General features: G+C 46.8%; 3 protein-coding genes across 4 annotated transcripts in view; 2 read left to right on the forward strand and 1 right to left on the reverse strand.

Moving 5' to 3' along the window:
- Positions 1–608: 608 nt before the first annotated feature.
- Positions 609–9,198, forward strand: mfsd1 (major facilitator superfamily domain containing 1). Of its 2 annotated transcripts, XM_029170965.3 has the most exons (18): positions 609–744; positions 1,182–1,341; positions 1,478–1,530; positions 1,690–1,802; positions 1,904–1,946; positions 2,090–2,157; positions 2,307–2,415; positions 2,512–2,614; positions 3,106–3,204; positions 3,398–3,509; positions 4,940–4,996; positions 5,268–5,424; positions 5,663–5,760; positions 5,861–5,973; positions 6,116–6,163; positions 6,281–6,347; positions 8,734–8,839; positions 9,061–9,198. In XM_029170965.3, exons 2-18 carry the CDS (start codon positions 1,188–1,190, stop codon positions 9,118–9,120), a joined length of 1,560 nt encoding a protein of 519 aa, XP_029026798.1. In that variant the 5' UTR covers positions 609–744; positions 1,182–1,187; the 3' UTR covers positions 9,121–9,198. The 2 variants fall into 2 exon arrangements, with proteins under 2 accessions (XP_029026798.1, XP_029026800.1); XM_029170967.3 differs by lacking the exons at positions 609–744; positions 8,734–8,839; positions 9,061–9,198 and adding an exon at positions 7,222–8,522 and having other exon boundaries at positions 762–1,341.
- On the reverse strand, positions 7,946–10,971 carry LOC114867870 (P2Y purinoceptor 3-like). The gene has a single exon (XM_029170968.3). It carries the CDS (start codon positions 10,685–10,687, stop codon positions 9,704–9,706), a length of 984 nt encoding a protein of 327 aa, XP_029026801.1. The 5' UTR covers positions 10,688–10,971; the 3' UTR covers positions 7,946–9,703.
- A 109-nt stretch (positions 10,972–11,080) lies between these two features.
- Positions 11,081–23,578, forward strand: part of schip1 (schwannomin interacting protein 1) — a 138,072-nt gene continuing 125,574 nt past the window's right edge. Inside the window, exons 1-5 of the mRNA XM_029170957.3 lie at positions 11,081–11,205; positions 11,473–11,566; positions 16,693–16,760; positions 16,876–16,965; positions 17,799–17,931. Coding sequence (XP_029026790.1) covers positions 11,183–11,205; positions 11,473–11,566; positions 16,693–16,760; positions 16,876–16,965; positions 17,799–17,931 — 408 coding nt within the window. The 5' untranslated portion in view covers positions 11,081–11,182. The remainder of the gene's footprint in view (positions 11,206–11,472; positions 11,567–16,692; positions 16,761–16,875; positions 16,966–17,798; positions 17,932–23,578) is intronic.

A 23,578-nucleotide genomic window follows, 5' to 3' on the forward strand; every position in this document is an offset into this window, starting at 1 on the left:
ACTGTTACTGTCAAACCTCAAAACCATTACTGACATTTTGTGAGCATGGCAATTCCCTAACATGCACTGAATATATGTCATTTGTGGTTTCTCATGATTAGATCATCTCTAACACTGAAGTCATCTTTTCATGTGTTTGTTAATTTAACTGTATAGATATTAAAGGCCTTAAAATGCCCCCAGTCAAGACACAAGTACCCACTCTGAGATGCAACAATACAAACAATCACAAATGCTGATCAACTGATCAATTGTGGTTTGGTACTGTAGGTCAGTTGGTAGAGAACAGCTTAGAAAGCAGAAGGTCACAGAAGCAAGACATTTCACACAAGACATTTCACACTACAGTAGCTCCACTCATGTGGCAGCTCACTGCTCTCCCAATGCAGGTCAAAATGCAGAGAACAAATTTACCGGATGTGAAACTATTAAGAGAATTTCTTTCCTTCCTTTGTACCAGTAATAAAAACTAAAATCAGACAAAGTAACAAAAAATAAATGCTGTATTATAATACTCACATACAAAGCTCTATGTATAATACGTAAATAATGGTAAGGATAATTTTAAAAAGTACAAGAAATAAAAACATTTTTTACCATGGGTCCTTCTTGCGCATGCGCCATTTTGTCGCCTTATCGTACGGGCTCTGTCTGTAACAGCCACTTACAGACTAGTACACCAGTGTTTGACTACTGGGGGCGCGCGCCGCTACGCAAACTCGTCAGGCTAAGGCTACAAGCTAGGTGGCTATTGTTGCGTTCCCCTTTTCCGTTTGTGTTAGCGTTACTTCGGCGATGTTCTGACACGGCATTGGCCTCTTCATGAAAAGCGCCGTGGCGAATATCGTCAAACTGTTATTAGATATGCTGAGAGTTACAGAAGTACAATTCACAATAATAACCGTAGCTGGCTAATTCTATATATGTTATAGGTAATTGCAAATATTCGCAAGCTATCGACAGTCACTATAAGTAACTGCCTCATAATTCTGACGAACAATATCGGTTCGGAATCAAAAGAATCCTACTTTTTAAATTGTTGCTGAATTGTTCTGCTAGCAAAAATTGCTGAGGCTCCTTGAACGCAGCACGTCGCCACCTGACGTGGTTAGCGGGTCATATGATCGATCCTCCACCTCTTCCTCCCTCCCGCAACTTTTCCCTCCGCGGCTCCCAAACAGGCGAACATGGCGGGTTCTGAGGAGCATCAGAGTCTGTTGGGGGATGAAGGCGAGAGTTCGACCTCCAGAGAGCCCGACAGACCGCTGGCGGCCATCTGCGACCCGAGCCGCCTCCCGCACCGAGTTGTGGTCCTGGTTTTCATGTGCTTCCTGGGATTCGGTGAGCGCTTCACTTAACTTCCTTAATGCTAACTATTTAGAATTCTCATTTAATAGCGCGATATTACTCTTGAATTAAAACCAAAACGTGCGTTTTTGTTCAATGTAGCTGTATTTAATGCTATGTTTTTTTTCAGGAAGCTACTTCTGTTATGACAACCCTGCTGCACTTCAAACTCAAGTCCTTCAGGTGACTGACCCTCTGTAAATGTAAAGTATTTTTACAGGGCAGTATATGATCGTTGTAACTTTTCCCTGTGTCCCACAGACCGTTAACAGTCATACGCAGGGAACCATCATCATAGATTATTTCATTTAATGGATTGTGTTTTCTTCCTTTCGGCACCAGGATCTGAGCCTGAACACTGAAAGCTTCATGCAGTTGTACGCCTGGTACTCTTGGCCCAATGTGGTTCTCTGCTTCTTTGGGGGATTTCTGCTCGACAGGGTCTTTGGCATAAGGTACAGAAAACATAGCACGTCTGTAATGCGTTTACTACAAATAGCATATATTCCAAAAGTGAAAGCAAACAGACGCATGCTTTTTATTGTTTTTGTTGTAGGCTGGGAACCATCATCTTTTCTGTCTTTGTCTGTGTTGGACAGGTACAGGAGGACTTCAAAATCTCTAAACGTTGTTCTGTCCCTAAAAAGTAGTTACTTGCATCGAGTTTTCCTGTTTTCTATTGATCCTCATACAGTATACAGAAATGTGATGGCATTTTTTTAACCTTTCTAATTTTTCGCAGATAATCTTTGCTACTGGAGCTCTGGTCAATCGTTTCTGGCTGATGGAAATGGGTCGTTTTGTATTTGGGTAAACCAGCAATCTGTCTATGGCACATATTTAACTTTTTCCTCCAAAATGTATGTTAATTACCTTGAAGCTGTATGTAATGCGTTACATTGAGACCCGTACCTTTTGATTAGCTCACGTACTGTACCTGTTTTGTTTTTCCTTTGCAGTATCGGTGGAGAATCGTTGGCTGTAGCTCAGAACACGTACGCGGTGAACTGGTTCAAAGGAAAGGAGCTCAACCTGGTGTTCGGTCTTCAACTGAGCATGGCACGACTGGTAAGACCACTGTAATCACAGGGAGGGATCTTATATCAAATACAGATTGTTGGTACATTGAGTCAAGTTCATTCAGTCTGCTCTTCTTGACTTTAGGGCAGCACGGTGAACATGAACATTATGGGATGGGTCTACAACCAGGTCAAGGGTCTTGTCGGTAAACCTGGATACACTGCACTGGGTGGATCACTCATGATTGGTAAATATTATACACACATCCGGTACTGGAGCAGCTAGAATTCCAGGCTTGAAATTGGTTAAACTGTATAAGTGAAGCTCCAGACAATTTATCTCTGTTTGTCCGTGTGAGACACAAGATCCTTTCTCTGCAACCACAATCTCAGATAGCACAGGTAGAAGAGGCAGAGAGAAGCGGTATAGAGAACTAAAAGTGCTAATGGCTGCTGCAGAGGGATCACAAGTACAGTGGCGTGTCGGCTCTTGTACTTTTCTCTAGCTACTTCTCAGCTATTCTGAAATTGCTTTCACTTCTGCATTGTTACTGACGCTGTTCAAGAAACCTGGATCTGACTATTGGAGATAAAGTTACACAAATAACCGAATCAATTAGCACTTGTCGGTTATCTTAAGTTAACGTCTTTGTAATCTTATCACTAAAGTGAGAGTTGCAGCTTCTATTTCTTGACTGTTTGTTTTGCCTCATGTATTTGTTCTTCCTCCTTTCCTTAGCTTCTGCAACATGCCTGTTCTCACTATTGTGTGCCCTGGTGTTGGCCGTCCTTGACAAGAGAGCAGAGAAAATCCTCCACAAGGAAGAAGGCAAAACAGGTGATGTATTTGTTAACCACAGCGGCATGCGAGCCGTGTTTTGTTCACGTTATCTGCCTTTAAATCAACATTGTGGGTACACCGTGTGGGTTTCACCACTGTACAGCGATGTGGTTTCTTTCTGCTGACTGGGATCGTACAGTCTGAGCTGTGACAACAGAACCTTATCTTTATGTTTGTTAATCTTGTACAGGGGAGAAGATCCAGCTGAAGGACGTAAAAGACTTCCCCTTCCCCTTGTGGCTCATCTTCATTATTTGTGTAGGCTACTACGTGGCCATTTTCCCCTTTATTGGACTGGGACAGTGAGTATTGTGGGCATTTAAGCTGTCAGTGTGTTTCCTCTTCCTTACTGCACTATCAGCATCTTAGCCACCAACAGATTGTATGATTGTGCTTTTCAGTTATGGTAATTATCCATTTATATGACAATGTGTCAGTTTTCTTACCAATCAGACCAATTCGAGAGTAATATGTAAAAGTTCCCACTGACTCATAGTGTTAGCTTCTGTCTTAAATCTTCAGTCACCAAGGACATTCATTATTTCTGGCACACACAAGGATGCTACATAATCCCGTTTGACAACATTCTATGGGCTGGTTATTTAGACTTTAGGGCTCATGGAAGGCTTTACTATTTAACTCTAGACTGTTGTGCTGTGGCTGAGGAGTGAAATTAATTAAACTTTAGGATGATGCTGTCAAACCTTTATTCATTAGGTTTAGCATGACTTTCTTATAGTATCAGGTGTAGTGTCTTAGATAATTGTGTTGGATGTATTATTCTATCCATCAACTGTCTGGGCAATTAGATAGTTGTTTGGCTCTGTATTTTTAGTGTTGTTGTCTGTCATCAGTGAGCAGACATTATGCTTATGGGTTGTCCATTTGCTCATCCATCGCTCTTGACCGCAATAACTCAGGAACTGGTTACTGTAGGTTTTAGTGGCAGCAAGTTTGAAGCAAATTCCACACACTTCTCATTTCCAAGGTTCTTGCTCCTAACAGTATGAGTAACATGGAAAAGCTAGAACAGTCCCTCAGTAGGCTGTACCCACTCCTAAACCCTGTTGGTGGCAAAGTCAGTCCTGCTGCAGAGATAGATCTTTAAGTCGGATCAGTAATAATTTACATCTAAAATGGTCTGGACTGAATTGTTAAGGTCATTTTTTTGTATACGTATATTCACATTTACACAACATGTGATTTGCTAAACAATTGATTTTAATCTTACACATTTGAGTGAACAAAGAGTAAAAGTCAAGTCAACAAGATGATATTATGTTTAGATTGTGCAGTAGTGCAGCGAATGATGAACCTCCATTAAATTAGTACAATGCCCGCGACTAAGGAAAGATTCAACAATGCAGCATCTCAATGCTGTGTCAAGTAAGCACAAAGGGAGCCTGTCAGAAATGGAAGGAGGTTTGACAAATGGGTCCGCTGTGGAAAAAAAAAGCCAATTGAAAGTATCGCGACCTGAATTTCCTCCGGTGAAAGGCGCTCTCGAATCACTTAGCAACTGACATGGATTTTCCACGCTGGGTCAGTGCTTACAGAGCAAATAGTTGTTATGCAAATGGGCCAGAAAACAATGTGTGTAAAAGTGAGTGCTACCTGCTGCAGGGGTCAATTCGATTTCTCATCCCGTGTGCACATCAACATGAAGGCTGTAGAGCCCTCGCGCTGTGAGCCCATCGTCTAAACTTTCTTTTTTCTTTTTTTTTTTTTTCAGGGTGTTCTTCATTGAAAAATTTAACTTTTCCCCGGCTGAAGCCAGAGCTGTCAACAGGTAACAGAGGTGCAACAGGCCCTTGAGACTGATATATTAAAACTATTACAGCCTGCTGCGGCTGCTGATGCTTTTTTCTGGATCACTGGCCAAATTACATTTCTAGCACTTACTAGGCGGAGAACAGCCCGCGTAGCCCGGCGTCACGCAACAGAATGGAGCTTTGCTGGGTTGTCTGCTTCCTGATTAATGCTTATAATCAGCGCACGCTGTGAAATACAGCGTTGTACTGTGGAGTTTCAGCCCTGTGCCGCTCTCTGCCTCCCCACAGCATCGTGTACATCATCTCGGCGCCTGCGTCGCCGCTCCTGGGCTTCTTGGTGGACAAAACGGGACGGAACGTGATTTGGGTGATGATCGCCGTCGTCACCACCCTCGCCGCTCACATGATGCTGGCTTTCACCTTTTGGAACCCGTGGATCGCCATGGTAACGTCCACCCCAGCAAACTTTGAGATTTACATTTATCATGCACTTTTAAGCAGTAAGGGGTTGTTGTAGATTTGTAATAAGCTGCACTGCACAGTTTGTTGGCACCATTCTTCCAAGTTGAACAGCTCGCTGACTGAATAGTGTGCTGGTGTTGAATCATGCCGAGGCATTTTGCGGAGACCTATGAAACATATAAATAAATGTGATAACATGTGCGTGTCTGCTTGTCTTCCAGTCTGTACTGGGTGTCTCCTACTCTCTGCTGGCCTGTGCTCTGTGGCCCATGGTGGCCTTTGTGGTACCTGAACACCAGTTGGGGACCGCCTACGGCTTGTATGTTCCCTTAATGACATCATAGGTCTTCGCTTTGCTCAGGCTGTGCACCAGTTAATAAATAATTTCCTTTTATTGATCTTCTTCCTTCACCCATCAGCATGCAGTCGATCCAGAACCTGGGGCTCGCTCTTATTGCCATGTTGGCCGGAGCCATCCTAGACAGCAGAGGATACCTGGTGCTGGAAGTGTTTTTCTGCGCCTGCATTTGTAGTCAGTATTCCCTATTTGTGGGATTTTGATGCGATGCAATGCGTTTATAGAACACTTATAACACCTGATACCATGTTTTCATACTTTTTAACTTAAAATGAGTGCGGCGCCTTTCAAACTTTTGTTCCTTCTGTTTTTTCAGTTGCACTGATTGCAGTCGTGATGCTGTATTTTGTAAATTATGTCAGAGGTAGGACCCCTTTCATGATGCTCTCCTTCGTGTTTGACTTTGTCATTGCCTAAACACAGACTCTTCCCTTTTCACGCTCACTCTGCTTCTTAACCTCTCTGTCTCCCGCTCCTGCAGGAGGAGATTTGAACCAGTCGGCCTCAGACAGGGCCAGAGTCCTGAAAGAAGCCACTTCAGATGCAGAGTGAGTAGTTTTCACGCTTCATCACTGTTTCCCCCTTCACTTATTTGTTAACTAGACGTGCGAATATAATAACAGCCCACTCGCAATATCAAGTGGCGTGAGCATGTTTTAGGAACTCGAGCAATCCCAAGAGCACTTGCACTTATTTACTCTGGATGTGTCCTCAGCTGAACCTGCCGCAGTCCGTTTAATTCAAATCTGCTGACTTCAATTCTAGCCTGAGATATGAATAATTGATTTGAAGTTGTCACAAGACTTTTTGTGGGGTGATGTTATACTCATCCTTTTGTGAAGCACAGTGCCTATGTTAAATATGGCCAAAGCCCCAAAGCATCCAACACTTTGATCTTAAACAGCGCCCCCCACTCGCCCTTCTAGGTAAGCTGTGACCAGGCATTGCATTTGCAACAAGCTGTGGGGTCATGTTATCATTATATTGTTTTAGCTCATTAGACGTTGATTCAGTACTCATGGCTCTGTTGGTAGAAGGAATAGTGCCCCAGTTATTTCCAAATGTAAAATGAAAGAAATCTGCCTCACCTACACAACTCGGCCAATAAGGAAAACAACCCGCTGTTGTTTTAGTTTTATTGGTTTAGTATATCAGACAAACAGATGAAAATTACCGAAAGCGAAAACAGGTTAAAGAAACAAGACTTGCTGTAGCACAACTTCCATATTTTGTTTATCTCGCTCCACCTTGTATCTAGTCGAATTTCCATTTGTAGCGTTAAAAACTAAGGTACAGTAGGTTAGGTAGCTACTGTACTTTCTGTTCTCATGACGTACGGTCAGTGACCATAAATATTATATTTCATGTTCTATACAACTGAGTGATTAATATGCTTTTGTGCTGTAACTGATATATTTCCAGATGATGATGATGATGAGGAGGGAACACAAACGGTCCTGGGCTTCAGAGCCAGCAGAATGCACTGTCCACCCCTAAGCTGTCAATCAACTGTGATGGGGCGGGACTGCGCTACTGACTCTGCCCAGTGCTGCCACCTGTGGCTCTTCCCACCAGAACTGACTGTCTGGCTCTGCTTGAACTATCTAGTCTATCGGGACACTGACAAATGACGAATCCCAGCGTGGACAGTTCCACTCTGACTTCTTTTATACTGACTTTGCAAATACCCTCAGTGCTGACTTCTGTTAGTCAAACCACAACAAAGTTACTTTGTAACGAAGTTACATAATGAACATACTTGAAGTGTTAAACGCATTTAAATAGCAGAACTGTTCAGAAGATGAGACTCATGGTGAGAAAACGTGCCTCCTGTACATAGCTGGTAATAATTCTCTTTTAATTTGAATCCTGTGGAACTCATGAGGTTCCTGTGTTAATCAAGTTGTTTTATATGTATATAGGTGTAAGTTTGTGGGTGTGTTTTAAAATGTATTTTTAAATACAATGATTCTAATGGAACTCTGCTGTTCACTGTACAGCAGAGCTGTGCAGCAGCTCGCTCAGAGGCAGCTCAGCAGCTCTTTTTATGCTTGTCATATGTCAGAGTTTACAGTTCCAACAAATCAAGTCCATATACAACTTTAATCATTTGCACTATTCACCTTTTACAATGGCACCATAGGCCTTTTTTTTTTTTTTTTACTAATGGACTCTTTTATTTCTTCTTTTATCTGCTCTTTGCTGGTGTTGGAGATTCATAAAAATTAACTATCTGTTGCATCATGAAATGTTTCAGCAATATAATGAATAGGAAAAAGAAGAAACAAAGAATTTAAATTATACTGTGTGTGTGGTGATTAACACCGTTTCATCTTTTAAACTAATCTCTTCCACATTTAAAACTGTTTTGCTCATTTATCAAGTCCTATTAATTAAGTTTTTTTTTTTTTCTGGAAATTAAGTTTTTTTACTTACTGAGTGGTAAAACATCTACTGTGGTTCCATCTAAAAAGCCCTGTGATGTAGAATGATAGTTAATTCTCCCTGTGTTGCTATCAGGGTCTCGCTCTGTGGATGATTAACATTCACTAGGCAAACAAGTCCTAAATAACCTCTTAAGGAACCAGTCAACACAGTAGCAGAACGTTAAACTGTGTTCATTTACTGTAAATGACCACCAGGTCGCTCACAGCATTGTTTGTTCACCTGAGAGTATTTTTGTTAAAACACCAAATATTAAATTTTAGTGATGATAGAAATCATTTGGTTGTAAATCCATTATGATATTAGAATCCAATGATGATTCCCATTATTTACCAGATTGTTCATTTGCAGTTACATAAACATTCAAAGGCTTAGATCCTCTGTCACTGTACCACATTTACCTGTTTAACAGCACACTGGGTGAGTAATAAAAACCAAAGCGTTGACGGGCGATGTTAGCGTGAAGACGTCACCTTATTATTCCTGCAGGATTAAAAGACGGCCCATTAAACTGACAGAGGGGGACCTTGCTAGATTAGCACCCATGTCTGCTTTTGGTTTACGCAACCGGTATCTCTCCAGGCTGGGCACACAGGTATGTACACACACACACACACACACACACACACACACACACACACACACACAGCATTTATAATCCTACGCAATGCAATATTAAAATCTGTTTGTTATTCCATTCAGAGACTTATAGTACAATTCCAGGGGGACTGCTTTTACTGCAGCACTGCAGGACAGACAAAAGTAGCTCCTCTACTATAAGGGCTGTTCCATCTGTGTTGTCCTGTCTGCTTCCAGCTCCCAGACCACTGCTGTACCCATCTGTCATCACTTGCCCACAGGAGTGTTCTGAAGTGATGCCCATCATTCAGCTCCTTGCTCCTCTGACACTGGGGCTCTGTAGCTGCAGACAAGTATGCGCTTAAACAGAAGAAGCTTGCACTGATCCCTACAGAACAAGATGTTCCAGCACTTTACAGCTCACTGCCTCACTGACTTTCTTTGGATTTAGGTAGGTTTCTGTCCCTTCACCTTACAGTAGTTATCGCCGTGGACATTTGAGCACTTATGTTGTTGTACCCACTTAGAGAAACAGTTTTTTTCCCAGGAGCCTACCAGTTAGAATTGAAATGACGCACCGTTGCTGCTGTGGGATCTGTTTTAGAGCCTCATCACTCTGAACGTTAGAGGGCGCTGTTTCCCACAAATGTCAAGTGTCACTTGGTCCACTTTACACTTTAAAAGTTACTTTCTTGATTTGGTTGATTTCTAGATCCTGTGGATCCGTACATTATTAATGAGTTGATGTAAAAATATACGACGGAGTTGAATGTACGATAAATATGTATTTTATATATAAAATAAATTTAGTTAACACAGCTTAGAACCTGTTTTGGCGCAGTTCTTGCAGTTCATTGTCCAAGACGAGTCCTCTCTACCCTCACGGCCCCTTCTTGCCCGCATCCACCAGCCATACTCCAGGGTGTATCCTCATCTTTTTCTTGCACAGCAAGGCCTGCAGTTTGTGGCGGTGCCGGCGGGAGCCCCAGAAGTAGAGGAGGGGGTTTGCGCAGCAGTTAAAGCTGATGACAGGTTTCCAGACCTCATAGGCGATCTTGGCCACGTTCAGCAGCTGACAGTCCTCGGGCATGTAGACCCTCACGAAGAGGTAGACGGTCCGAGCGACGTGATAAGGCACAAAACACAGCACAAACATGACGCAGACGGCTAGGATCGTGGAGATGGACTTGTTGCGCACACGCGCCGTCGTGACTTTGGAGATGCCGCCCGGTGCGCTGCAGTAAAGCGCCTTTATCATGGAGCAGTAGCAGGTGAGAACGATGAGGAATGGGATCAGAAAGCCCACTATGGCCAAGAACAGCCCATATGGGAAGTACACGTTGAAATTCTGCGGATTAGTCATTTCAAAACACACAGTCCTGTTGTTTACCGTACCGGAGTGCGCAAAAGCCAGAGTCGGTAGAATCTCCGCAGTGGCCAGCACCCAAACGGAGCCTGACGCGAACAGAGCGAGCTTCCTGGTCCTGAGGCGCACAGCGGCGATGGGGAAGCACACGCCGAGGAAGCGATGCACACTGACGCAGGTGAGGAACATCATGCTGCAGTGAAGGTTGACAAAGAAGAAGAACCTGGCGCTCTTGCAGAGGACGTCGCCGAAGGGCCACAGGCCTCCCATCACGTTGCTTATAATCAGAGGCGGCAGTGACAGCACGTAGAGGAGGTCGGCCACGGCGAGGTTGGTCATGTAGATCACCGTGCTGCACGGGCGGCGCGCGCGGCAGCACACGCTGCGCAGCAGGGCGCAGTTCAAAGTCAGGCCGAGCACAAACACCAGGCTGTAGGACACCGGCAGGAGGAGGCTTTGGTAGAAGGCAGCTACGGGGCAGATGTGGAAGTTCTCCATTCACAAAGTCCTCGATGAGTCACAAATGTCGTTGAAGTCAACTTCGGAAGAAATAGAGCAGCTTTGCACCTGCACCTCACCTCACCTCACCTGACGGCAGCTCGCCTGCTGTGTGAGGGTCACGTGGCTTCCTTTCAAAAAGCACCAAATGCAGGTGTTTATTCAACTTGTGCGTCCTTCTGTCCCCACCCACCGATGTAATGCAAACCATTATGAATATCATATCTAAACGTTGAGCAAATACACGCGTAACAAAAGCCTAATATACAGTGTAACAGAGAGGGAGTGTGTAAAGATAATTCATGCTGTGAGTGAGAATGTCGTTCACAAGTAAAAAACAAAAAGAACACGCTGGCAAAGCGCAGTGTATAAAAAAAACGCGCACATGCACAACATCCCATTGGCTGCGAGACATTTCCAAGTCTGGTCTCCCCGGCTGCTCCTGATTCAAAGTGTTCACTTCATCTGTGGCTGAGCGCGGAGACACAGCTCGACATGCTGAGGAACGGCTTGCACAGGTTAGTGTCAAATCCACCGACTCGTCCTATGCGCTTCGAGTGAAACGCCAGTGTTTTATTCAGGGTGGACGGGAGCTCCGGCGTCTCCTAGTCTGTACTGACATGCACCGATGATGATGATGATGAGTGGTAAAATCCTGCATAGCGGTGCTCTCCGTGGCTGGACTCACGCACACGGACACGGGGCTTCTCACACGCCGTGGAATCAAAGAAGCTTTAGCGTTTAAGAGTTTGAATGTGCGTGTGTATTTATTCGTGTCCTTCCAGAAACGTGTACCAGGGAGAGGAGGCGAGGCTGCGCAGCGGGAGTCTGGCTGTGGCTCGGGAGAGGAAGCACCTTGCTCTGTGCATTAATAACCAGGTGAGGGGGCATGAGACCCTATTATAGTCTATGTCCAGACTGTAGAACGGATGCTCCGTCCCGCTGGGAAAACATAGTAGAAAGGTTGGATGACGCTATCTCCTTTTTTAGCTGAGCTTCTGCTATGATGTCATTTAGTTTTTGATCTTTTTTTAAAGCAGCAAGTTGAGGCTCGTGACGCGCAGTAGCAAATACTCAGCATACAAGCACGCAGTATTAAAACAAATATGACAATGTGTAGGCAGCTGTTCTCCAGGGGTTTGCATGTGGAAGTATCAGCACCACGGACAGCGACGCACGCAGCTCCGCCTTTTATCCTTCCATTCAAATGGCACAATTGGCTAAATTCAATTTGGTTTGTGAAATAGCTTTTTTTATTGTGTTGGCTTGGGGCCACTTGAACATTTCCGTCATGCCAACAGATGAAAAGTTCTCATTAATACTATATATCGCACCTCCCGCTTTAAATGGCTTCATTTCCAGCAGGGAATAGTGAGGGCATAACTCAACACGCCGCCGCCTCCTCCTCCTCAAGTTGAAACCCCAACTTAAATATAGTCATAAAACATCGGCGGCTCGTGCAGAGGAGAGCAACCGCCGCGGCTCGACTTGATGATGTGAGTCAGTGTTTGCACGACTCGTCGTCAGCAGTGTGTAATGTGCGCCAAAGCGAGAGAAGGTGCACAAGTTCACCTGGTTGTATCGAGCTTCTGAATATTTAATGCCGGTGATGTAGTGTTGCGCATTATGGGCAGCTGGGGATATTGAGCGTGCGAGCGCAGAAAGCTCTGTTCGATCACCGATTTCGACCAAGCCAGCAATATATTATGATGCCCCCCCCCCTCCCCACCACCTCCACCATCACCCCAACCGCCACAACCCAGCACATGCACACATACAGTACCCATGTTGTTCGCACGTCACCCTCAACTTTCTCATTGCGACTCCAGGCTTTTTCAATCTATTCTCACTGCTCCATCCAGAGTTCTCCAGTTTTTGTTTTAAAAAAAATGACATTTCCAAACTGATCCCGCTTGAATTAGTGAGCCACCGTCAGCGCAGGCTCGCGTCAGCCTGTTGAGAGGACACGGAGAAGCCCGCTGAAGGACTAATCAGTAATTGGCGTGTGAAATATGAGTGGGGATAGAAATGCAGGTTATTGGATATGGAGGCTGCTCCACTTGCTGTGTCGGTGTGAATGATTCAGATTTATTGCCGAGGCATGAACCCCCTGAGAAACGCATTAATCTATCAGGCTTTAACCCCATAATCAATGGGACAGCTGAATTTTACGGCCACGCACTCGTGTTGTTAACTATTTTACTCCGCGCTTATTTAAACAATGTGCCAAGAGAAAAGGGGCGTCATTTATTGGGATTAAGCATGAAATATGGATTATGCGGAAACCTCCATTATTCAATATCATGCGTGATTCTTGATCTTTTCACGGTGAAAACCCCGAGAAATGTCGCGCCACCTTCTCGTGAGCTTCTATTCGTGCCGAACAGGAACAGTGTCCCTTCACGGGCTCGTGGGATGAAGCAGCGTCACTTCACCAACACAAACTCGCACAGAAGACACGTCTGTAATGTATAGAGGGATGTGCGCGGTGGGAGTGCGGTGCCGTAATGGTGTCGTATTTCAGGAGTGCATTATCGCCTCTCCCCCGCTGGGGCAGAGCCGCGCTGAGTGCTGCGCACCTAAACGCCCTGCGATGGAGTCGTAATAGCGCGCGCGGGCGCGAGATGAGGCTGCGGGCGGGCGGCTCTCGGCCCGACGCCGTCAGGTGACGGCGCGCGTCCTCGGTGAGGGTGCGCGGGCGCGTCTTGAACCGTAACTTCTCCAACGCATATACAGAGATGAACGCGTGGACGCACGCGTGCAACCGCGCACGCGCAGTCGGCTCCGTCCCAGCCCGTCACCGGGGGGTTGAAGGTCGGTCTGCTAGAAACAAGGGTTTCAAATAAGTGTGAATATTTAAAACAGAGGAAGCAGCCCCCCCCCCTTCCTCCCCCTTCCTCCCTCCCTCCCTGTATGTTAAGCAGAGCGGCTCTCTACTGGTTAATAGCAGGAACGGGGAACGGTCCCAGCGCTCGCTTTTGCATTTTGATGGACTGCATGATCATTTCTCACCCGCACACCTCCCTCATCTCTCGTCGCATCTCGCCCACCTCCGCACTTCTCACAGCGTCTTCGTCTCCTTTTTCCGCCTCAGACTAATCGCCTCCTCTTCTTTTTTTTATTGATACCCCCTCGCGACATCCCTGACGCCCTCTCTTATCAAACCCTTTTGAAGGTTCGACGCAGGAGTGTTGGCACACGTTTGTGGACTTTATGTGCTAAAGCGATTAGAGCAGAAAAACTAAATTAGCGTTGATATTGACAACGGACCAATCATCAGCATGAGCTCATTAAAACTATCATTTCTGTGTCTGTCATTGTAAATCTGATAGTTGTCTTGTAGGGGGATAAACGATACAAACCATGACTAAATCAATTTCCCGTCTCCATTTATACGCCTCCTCTGTCCTGTCTTTAATCTTTGCTTTCTTGCTCCAGGCTGTGGAACCACAGTGACCGGGACGTTGTGATCTGCTCTTACTGTAGTTCCACTCAGTAAAAGTTAATCTGTTTTATTCGTTCGTCAGAACCTCAGAGCATTTTTTTTTTTCTTCTCGCCTTTGTTCTTTTTCCCTTTATTCTAGGACTTAAAGCTGTCAGCAGAGCTGCATAAAGTAGAAAGTGCTTGTTTTAGCCCGTGACCTTAAGGCTGATGGAGAACATCAAGCAACCGCCTGGACCCGTCAGTAACAACTGCATCAGCTTTTTGTAGTCAGGAAGTCGCGCGGAAGAGTAAACGTTGACTTCCATATTACTGCCTGCACGCACTGCGCATGTAAATTGATTTCCAATGTCCCGACTAACGGGCATCTCCTCCGGTACGGCTCCTCTGCTGATTGGAAGCTTCCTCGGGCCAAGGCGCGTTGCACTGCCAATAGTCTGATGCTGATGTTTTCACACTGCAATTAAATCATCCGACATCACACTGACGTGGGTGCATGTGTGCGTGTGCATTTGCAGTCAGGTGTGTGTCTGGAGTGAGTTGATCACACTGAGAGGAGTACAAACAGCTGACCGTCCCCTCTCATGCTGCAGTGTGTGTGTGTGTGTGTGTGTGTGTGTGTGTGTGTGTGTGTGTGTGTGTGTGTGTGTGTGTGTGTGTGTGTGTGTGTGTGTGTGTGTGTGTGTGTGTGTTAAGGTGGACCTTCAGCTGCGCCTGTCATCGATCTCTGTGATAGAACTAGGACTCTGAGAAATTATAATTTTAATAACTCATCAGTTAAGGAGCAGCAGACTTTCTGCTCCGCGCTGTTGTTTTCTCCCTCTTTCCTTCCTCCTCTCCTTCCTTCTGTCATTTTTCAGTGGCATAATGCTTATTACTGTCCACCCTCACCTTCCCCAGCCTTTCCTATTATTGATCACCCTTATTTTGATATTGAAAACAATGTGATTAAACTGTTTACGTGTGCAGCAAAGGAGGGTTCCGTTAATATCCTTGTTGTTATGCGATCGAGAATTCAGCTATTGATTTAGATCCTGAGGGAATCTGCAGTTTAGGTTAGAAGAGCAGTTCCTCCTCTGGTCTTAAGGCTTCTGACAGCTTCTGGTGCTGTCACAGCTTACAGTTTACATTCATTCATTCATTAACACTTTAAACACCAAGTGCAGCACAAATATCTGTACAACAGGTTCCGTTTCTAACTAGAGTGTGCGTCTGGTGCCCTGACATCCTCTGGGACACTATTCATGTCTCGGTAGCAGGAGGAGCATCGTATTTCCATTTCTAGTTTACTGGAAATAGATTTCTGTGCTAAAAACAACACACAGTGCAAATGAAAAAGAAAAATGTTATAATAAATGAAAGTTCTTTTAAATATTCAAATTCATATTGTGGATTTTTGACGAGGAAAGGTACATTCCTTCAAAATAAAAGCAGGACTGTCTTGCTAGGTGATAAATGTGTTTTCTGTTCGATACCCAACGCTTGTTTTAGACGAATCTTGAGAAATCTTACATGTCTTGATTCATATTCAAAGCAGTTTTATGCAGAGTAGCACCAAGCTGTGTGTGTTTGTATATATGCTTCAATTAACCCTATTTAGCTGTGCACACTAAAGGGTTGTTACTATTACAGTGGTTATAACAATGGAGGGTGATAGATTTATACTAAACAACCAGTTGTAAATTTGCTTAATTTGACTGGATGAGTTCTATACGTTTAATTTAACGTTTGCATTGTTTTGGGCCTTTGACCGACATCCTGAACACCTAATCCCTCCTCATTTACTGAGGATACAGAAAGAACATTGACGGCTGTCCAGCTAATTCCCCATCAGTAGGATGCAGAGTGTCTGGATTACATGTACTCAAACATGCTTGAATCCGGCCCCACAAAGTTTCAGTCTGCTGCAAAACGGATCGGACTGGAGCCAACGCCAGTTTGAAAAAGCAGATGACGGCTGTGAGTTCACCGCAGCTTGTTGTCTCTGCTCAAACACGGCTCTTAAACTCTCGCCCGACGTTCCCCTCGGGGGATCCCTCCCAGCGAGGGGTCACCTTCCTCCTTGCCTTGCATTGATCTGTGAGCAGGAGGTTCCCCTGCATCCTTGAAGCGGTCGCAGACAGGGACGTCTCCAGTCCCCACAGCGAGAAGAAGCCAATCAGGACCAGACGTGGAGCAGGGGGCTGCTGCACCCAGTGTCAGCGGCGCCCCCCCCGGCTTCCAGCTGGTGCCTCTGCGATTGGCACCTGCAGACGCGAACATGCTGTTAAGCATTAGCGATAGCATAGCAGTTGTTGATTATCCCCACCGCCCCACGTTTACGACTGTGCGCCTGAGTTAATAGAGCCAGGCGTGCTGCCACTCTTTGGTTTAATAAGCAGCAGAGCAGCTTTCCTCTGTTGTGCCAGACAGACAGTGTGTGTGGGCGGAGGAGCAATTACACATAAACAAAATGCTGCAGACTTCTCATTGTGTCTGACGGAGGCACGGCTCCTCCCGTGTCACATCCTGAGCCCAGAGAGTGAGGACCGCTGGTGACATGTCAGTGCTGTTCACTGTGCAGGAGGAGGTGAAGAGGTACCATCGCTACTGCAACCACAGTGGAGGGCAAGCGGTTCCCAGGGTGGAGAGGTAAGGCCCGGCCCGGCCCGGCCCGGCCCGGCCCAGCTGAAGAGTCACGCCGCCGCAAGAGTTAGCACTCGTTCTCATGTTTCTGTGTGTCTTTCGTTTTTGGGTTCGGCGGCAGAAGTCGCCCTCGTAGGAGCGAGGGGACGGACGACAACGGCCCCCATCGCCGTGAGCAGCAGCAGCAGCACCTGGAGATGAAGGCTATAGTGTGAGCATCACCTGTGTGTTTGTCATTTCTTCAAGTGTCGCTTACTTTACCTGTGACCTTTAAAGGCGGACAGATCAATTGATGCGAGGCTTTAATCCAGCACTGCCTTCCGTCAGGTTACAGAGGGGGAGGTCAGAGGTCAGATTGTCCTCTACCTCTGTTTTACTTGCACACTGGCCCACGCTTCTGTAGCTAAAACAGGGAGCGGTGACTCTCGCCTCAGGCTTCAACCTCCTTGAAAGTCAAGGATGAAGGCAAGAACGCTGTTGCTTCTATGTGGAGATAACATGATTGTGGTTTAGAAAGGTGAGACGGATAGAAAGAAAGGTCACCGAGACGTCTGAGGGACAGGAAGCATGGGGAGAACGAGATTAAGCAAAAAAAGGGGAATAGAAGTGAAGAGAATGGGCACGAATGGAGGAAGGGGACAGAGAGCTATTGGGTTTAGGGCAAAGAGTTATGGCTTAATTCAATTTGTTCCATTTGGCTCAGCTGTCTCTCTGCTCCACTGGAGGCGAATGTGTTTCTCCATTGGGTAATTGATCCTACACTCTGGTGGCTGGGGTGACTACTGGGATGGAAGCGGGTGGGAAGGGGCAGAAGGGAGAACAGGGGTGAGGAGAAGTCAAGTAAAAGTGGGGGGAGTAAAAAAAAGTGGGCAAAGGTAAGAGAAGCAGTCATGGTGACACCATGAACCAGCCACAGTGGCTTACTCAGACTTTCATTCAGTCACAAATGAGCGAGTGTGACTTTTACCCCCTCGGGTGCTCATCACACATCGCAGCGCTGTAGTTTAAGTCAGCCTTCACTGACCATCACGCTTCACCTCCCAGGATCCAGCGGGCCTGGCGTGACAGCGTGTCCCGCAGGGGAGGCTCCAAGGAAAACGAGCAGAACCGTCTGGGGAGCCACTGGGGCGGGACGGCGCCGCCGGAGGAGCCCGCGACCATCGGCGGCATTTCTGCGGTAAGACTGCGATGGGAGCGCGGAGCCGGCGAGCAGATGGCGCGACACCAGAACGCGGCAGCTGCGGCGAGAGCCGGAGATTTTTTTAAAGTTGTCTGTTTGCTTTGTTTGCGCAGTCGGGCTGAGTGTGTTGTTTCCAGCAATGGGTGAGTGGATGCACAGAGGCGCAGACTAATAAAGCGGAGGGGGATGGGTGTTTACCTCCAGTGTCATCTGGGGAACCGCGGGGGTTGCATCGGTGGAGGTGGAGGTGGATGCCAGCTGGATCTGGGCCCAGACCTGTAATTAGCTGTTAATTAGGTAAATTCAAAGCCGGTTGATTGATTAATGAAGTGCCTCTGCCCTTGTCCTCACCCACCACCCGCCTTCTCTCCCCCCTCTACGTCCCGCGGGAGCGAGAGGGGAGAATTAAACAGTGCTCACAGGGCATGGCAGCCAGACAACAGGGGGGAGTAAAAGTCTGTTTGAGCAGCAGATAAACAGGGAGAATAGAAGGAAGGAGAAATTAAAAAAAATAAATAAATAAAAAAAAAAAACACAAAGTCAGAGGAGCGAAGAAGATGCCTTTAGATCGCCTCCAGCTCCAAGTGACAGACAAGGACACACAGGCACAGTCTGCTCCGCCTGTGCTGGCTCTCGCAGCGTAGTAATCGCACAGAGATGCACAAGCCACCCGCACACGCCTGCCCACGCTCTGTGCAGAGACTCGGCACAGAAAAATATGATGTCATGTCTGCATGCTGACTGTGTGTGTGTGTGTGTGTGTGTGTGTGTGTGTGTGTGTGTGTGTGTGTGTGTGTGTGTGTGTGTGTGTGTGTGTGTGTGTGTGTGTGTGTGTGTGTGATCCATTTTTTTCCTCCGCTCACTCTCAGTGATACTGAAAGGCAAGATTCCCTTAACAAACAGATGGGCCGGTGTCCTGGTGAGACTGTGTGTGTGTGTGTGTGTGTGTGTGTGTGTGTGTGTGTGTGGGTGTGCATCTTTTCCAGGCTGTTGGTTCTGCTTGAGAGAGTTTGTTCATTAGCGCAGCAGCAAATGTCGTTCCTAATTAGAAAGTTACTGTAACTTCATGAACAAGCCACAATCAAAGATACACCCCCCCCCCCCCCCCCCCCCACACACACACACACACCCTCCATCTCCCATCATCACATGTATTAGGGACACAGGTGACATGAAGCATGCCTCTGCGGGCCGTGGGAGGGTCTGGTGTTTCTTAGTCCTACTAGAGCCTGCGTGTGCGTGTGTCCCGTGATGTCACTTTTTGTACGTGGACAGTTTTTACATGAGCATTTTGGAATCGTGTGACCCTGAGCGGCCACTGCGGTTCTGTTCTGAGTACAGCTTTTCATCCTTCCTACTCCCTTGTATCACTCCCACTCTCCCTCTCTCTCGCTCGCTCGCTCGCCTCTACCTCTGCCCACACTTTCCAACCTCCATTATTTTCTCCCCTACCACACACTCTGCCTGTCTCTCTGTCTTTGCTCAAACACTCTTCTGGCTTTTATGTTCTCCAACAAACACGCGGCGGCGTCGGGACTAGGTGCCAAATAACCTGTTTGCTCGGGCAAATATTAGCTCCATATAATAGTTGCGAGGACGTTGCCAGGGGTCGGGGTGTGAGGGGAGCTCCCTCCCAGCCTGTGGGGGGAGGGTTCAAATATACTTCATTCATATTTGATAGAAGCGTAATACAGAACCACAGCACACGCCCAGCATTGATATCACACTGCAGCAGTTTCCCCTGCATCTGCTCCGGCGTAGGAGCCGTCCCATCCCATACGCTCGCTCGCAAGCTCTGCTTTTGTAGAAATGTCACAGGGTCTATTTGCATATTCAGAAAATGGGCTCAAGCCCTGCTCCGTCCATGCCTGGCCTGCTCTGCCCCTACCGGCTTAGCCTTGGGCAGTTGGGTACTTCCTGTCTGATGTAAAAAATGTTGCAAAATAGGAGGAATGCCTGATTGTCCGAAGTCTTTTGTTGTTTGTGTTTTGTCCTAACTCCATCCATCCATTTTCTTAACCGCTTACTCCCTAGTGCGGAGTCATGGGGGTGCTATCCCAGCTGGCCACGGGCGAGAGGCAGGGTACACCCTGGACAGGTCGCCAGTCCACCGCAGGGCAACACATAGACAGACGACCATACACTCACACACTCACACCTACGGGCAATGGAGAGAAGCCAACCTAATGCACGTCTTTGGACGGGAGGAAGCCGGAGAACCCAGAGGGGAGAATGTGCAGACTCCACACAGAAAGGCACCAGGGCCACCTCCGGGAATCGAACCCAGAACCTTCTTGCTGTGAGGCGACAGTGCTACCCACCGCACCACCGTGCCGCCCTTTGTCCTAACTCAAACTGCTCATTTTTGCTGCCACAAAGTTTATTTTTGACATTTTGTCTCACTTATCTTTTGATCTTAACGCTAAATGCCTCACCATCTAGATACTTACAGAAATTACAACCAAAATTAACGCTTCACTATCTTGTACCACTTTGTGAAACGTGTCTCGATCAAATCTGCCTGTTTGTTTTAGGAGGTGGAGTTTGGCTTCACGCTGTTAGCCTGACTCTGGCACCTGTGAATCTGCCCAATTAACGCGTTCTGTCTTTTCTCTGAAACAAAACACACACGCCGAAGTGTCAAACTCGCATGCCATGTGCTGTTTGGGTGAGCAGAGCTATTCCTCGGTTGTGTCGATATGCTAAGCTATGCTTGGCCATGCTAGGCTGTACTAGGCTGTACTAGGCTGTGCTAGGCTGTGCTAGGCTGTGCTAAGCTATGCTAGGCTATGCTAGGCTATGCTAGTCTATGTGTGTTTCTGACAAACCTCCAGGCTAATTAGAATAAACATTGACTATTGTTCCTTGTGTGTTTAGCTCTGACGCCATTCTCTTGTGATTCAGATGGCGTTTTAATCTACCGCTGACCTTGTTGTTGATCCCTGCGACTCACGGCTGCACGTGGCCTTTAGGGACAGTTTAGTAAGTTTTATTCTGGACACTAGATAATAAAATGCATAAGTGCAGAGCCTGTCATTTTCAAAGAACTAGTGATGGAAATCCAAGGAAGTAAAGCAGTGAAAAAGGAGGAAATAAGAAAGCTGGAGCGCGACGCCCAGATGAAAACCCATGGATTTATCTACGCTGCGGCGCGGAGCTGATACAGGTTTGTGTGTCTGCTGCTGTGTTTGTTTGGACATTGATCTGTTCCTATCTCTGTGACATGTTTGTGCGGTCCTCCCTCCCTCTCTGGGACCCAGGGGGAGGGAAAGTGTTGAAGTAAGCATGCCCTCACCCCGTGTGGGAGATCGTTCTCTCATTTCTCACCACCAACAATCTCACACAGCGACGTGACTGCTTCATCCATGCCTACACATCTACCCCCCCCCCGTTTCACCCCCCACTTTCCCTCCCACCGCACACGCACGCACAAACACACACCGCTCTCCATTCCTGCCGACCAATTCTAACAGATTACTTGTGTTATTGATGTCAGTTGGTGTCTCATTCGAAATGAATTTATACACCTCCACCCCGGAGTTGACATCGATCGGGCTTAACTCATTTAATAGCCATGACATTTGCCTATTAGCTTATTTACTGTCAAAACAGGCCCCGGCTCAGCTGGCTTCCTGGGAGACGGCAGCGCTCGCATTTGTATGCGTTAGGGAAGAAAACGCGACTGCGGGCGCAAACACAAACTCTAGAAATGTGCAGTATTAGCAGGCGCATATGTGGACTCACAGATAGTAAATTCGTAGAAAGGCTAAATTATGATATGGTACGGTTACAAAATAGCAGCTGAGGTTTTCGTTACGGTCCTGTGTGTCACATAATATAGAATGGAAATACTCCAGAAAACAAGTAATTACTTTTCTGCTAACAAGGCGTGTTAAACACGACGCCGCCCTTTAAGGTCCTTCAGTCACGTGGCCATTTACCCAACCACGAAGCAGCACTTATTGAAACAGGCCGACTCCAAAAGCTGGAAGAACGAGCAGCATGCGAGGAAACTGTCCGTCACTGCCCACGCGGCGGACATCAAAGCCCTCACTGCACTAAAATTTAATTAATGAAACAATAACTTCCAAAACGACTCTCGTGCACTTTTTAAAAGGCTTGAAGGAAACTGCAACGATAACGTGATCCCAACTGCTGCTCTTCATTGGGGGTCGAGGGTTCAGTCCCAGCGGCGACTTGGCTCCACTTACGTTTGGAATCATCATAGAATCATTTTGGAGCCTGATGACGTACTTCAATTTCCACAGCGGCTTTAGCCTCCAGCTGTGGTAGCAGCCACCGTGCTCCAGTATGACCATTGATTTTGTGAAAGCCTACTGGGAGGACATCTTGGGAAGAGGAGAAAACTGACATCTCCATCAGGCAGCGAGAGGGAAACTAAGGAAAGGAGCAATTATAAGAATAACAACAAGCCCTTCATCCATTATTATCGTTAATGGATCCAACAAAATCCAACAATGGTGAATAGAGAATTAGATATTACTGTACATCTATAGGCACATACATCAGCTTGTGTAAAGCGATATAAACATATATAAAAGCGGTTTCCAGTGACATGTTGAGCATATTGGGACCCCTCCAAGAATCAATAAAGTTGTTACACAAATGGAGAAGATCTGACAAGTAAAAAGGAGCCGGAGGCCAGAGGCAAGAAACAGGAAGAGCGGCTTGAAAAGGTAATGAGCATCTGAGCTAATTCTCTGCCTCCTCGTCGTATGGCTTCCACCGTCAGCCTGAAACTGGCTCGGATCCTCGCGGCTCGGCCTGTGTGCGGCATTCTGATGAGGGATTGATAGTTTACAGATGGCGTACGGGGATTTGATTGGATTCTGTTGCTCGCTGCGAACCCCCCCTGAGCGTCTAATTGGTTATTTATCTAGAAAACACACCGTTTAGCCGCCGTGACTTAAATTAAACAAGCGTATAGCTGCACGTGACACGTCCTATATACGCCTAAGCAGACAATAAGGAAATGGGAGTGTGCTGGGAGCGTCTCCAACCATCTGCAGCGGTAATAACAATCTGCTACCTCGGGCGATCTGTGGTCTCTCGTTCACGCTCTGCCTCCAGTCACATCATCTCGCCCCTGCTCTTTCCCCGTCCTCTCCTCTCCGACTTCCTCCTTCTCTCCCGCCCTTCGGCTTCCCAGCCCCATTCCCGCTGCACACAGGGCTCATGCCCCTCTTTAGCCCGTCTCATGCACGCGTAGGCTCAGTCCTCATGGCCGGTGAGTCTGCCATAATGAGATCCCTGGAGGAGAGGAGAGAAGTGTGAAGAGCAGCGGAAAAGAGGGAAGAGAAGCTCTGCACTCTGACCTGCTCCAGATACTGTACTGTAGGAAGCCGCTGGAATAATCCCCCCCCCCACCGTGACCAGTCCTTCTTCCCTTCCTGCATTCCTGTCCATTAACCAGAAGCATTATAATTTTCTTCTGACACAATTCCTGCTGTGCATACTAGCGCTCCTGCAGAGTGGGGGATCCTCAGAAAAGGGAGGGGACTCTGGGATGGAGAGTCAAATAAAATGTGTGCATATGTAAGAGGGCACTGGGGAGAGCAGTGGCTGCTGGGAGACTGACTTCCTGTGCGCCGTGAGTTGCATGAGTTGTGCAGCGGGTCTGTGA

This window comes from Betta splendens, chromosome 13 (assembly GCF_900634795.4).
Source record: "Betta splendens chromosome 13, fBetSpl5.4, whole genome shotgun sequence".
Classification (NCBI taxonomy): domain Eukaryota; kingdom Metazoa; phylum Chordata; class Actinopteri; order Anabantiformes; family Osphronemidae; genus Betta; species Betta splendens.

What these genes read in the sequence shown, in the direction of transcription:
- mfsd1 (XM_029170965.3), top strand. Translation starts at nt 1,188, where the DNA reads ATGGCGGGTTCTGAGGAGCATCAGAGTCTGTTGGGGGATGAAGGCGAG. An exon ending in AACTGAGCATGGCACGACTG is followed by an intron (nt 2,416 to 2,511) that starts GTAAGACCACTG and finishes TCTTGACTTTAG; the next exon opens with GGCAGCACGGTGAACATGAA. An exon ending in GGAACCCGTGGATCGCCATG is followed by an intron (nt 5,425 to 5,662) that starts GTAACGTCCACC and finishes CTTGTCTTCCAG; the next exon opens with TCTGTACTGGGTGTCTCCTA.
- LOC114867870 (XM_029170968.3), bottom strand. Translation starts at nt 10,687, where the DNA reads ATGGAGAACTTCCACATCTGCCCCGTAGCTGCCTTCTACCAAAGCCTC.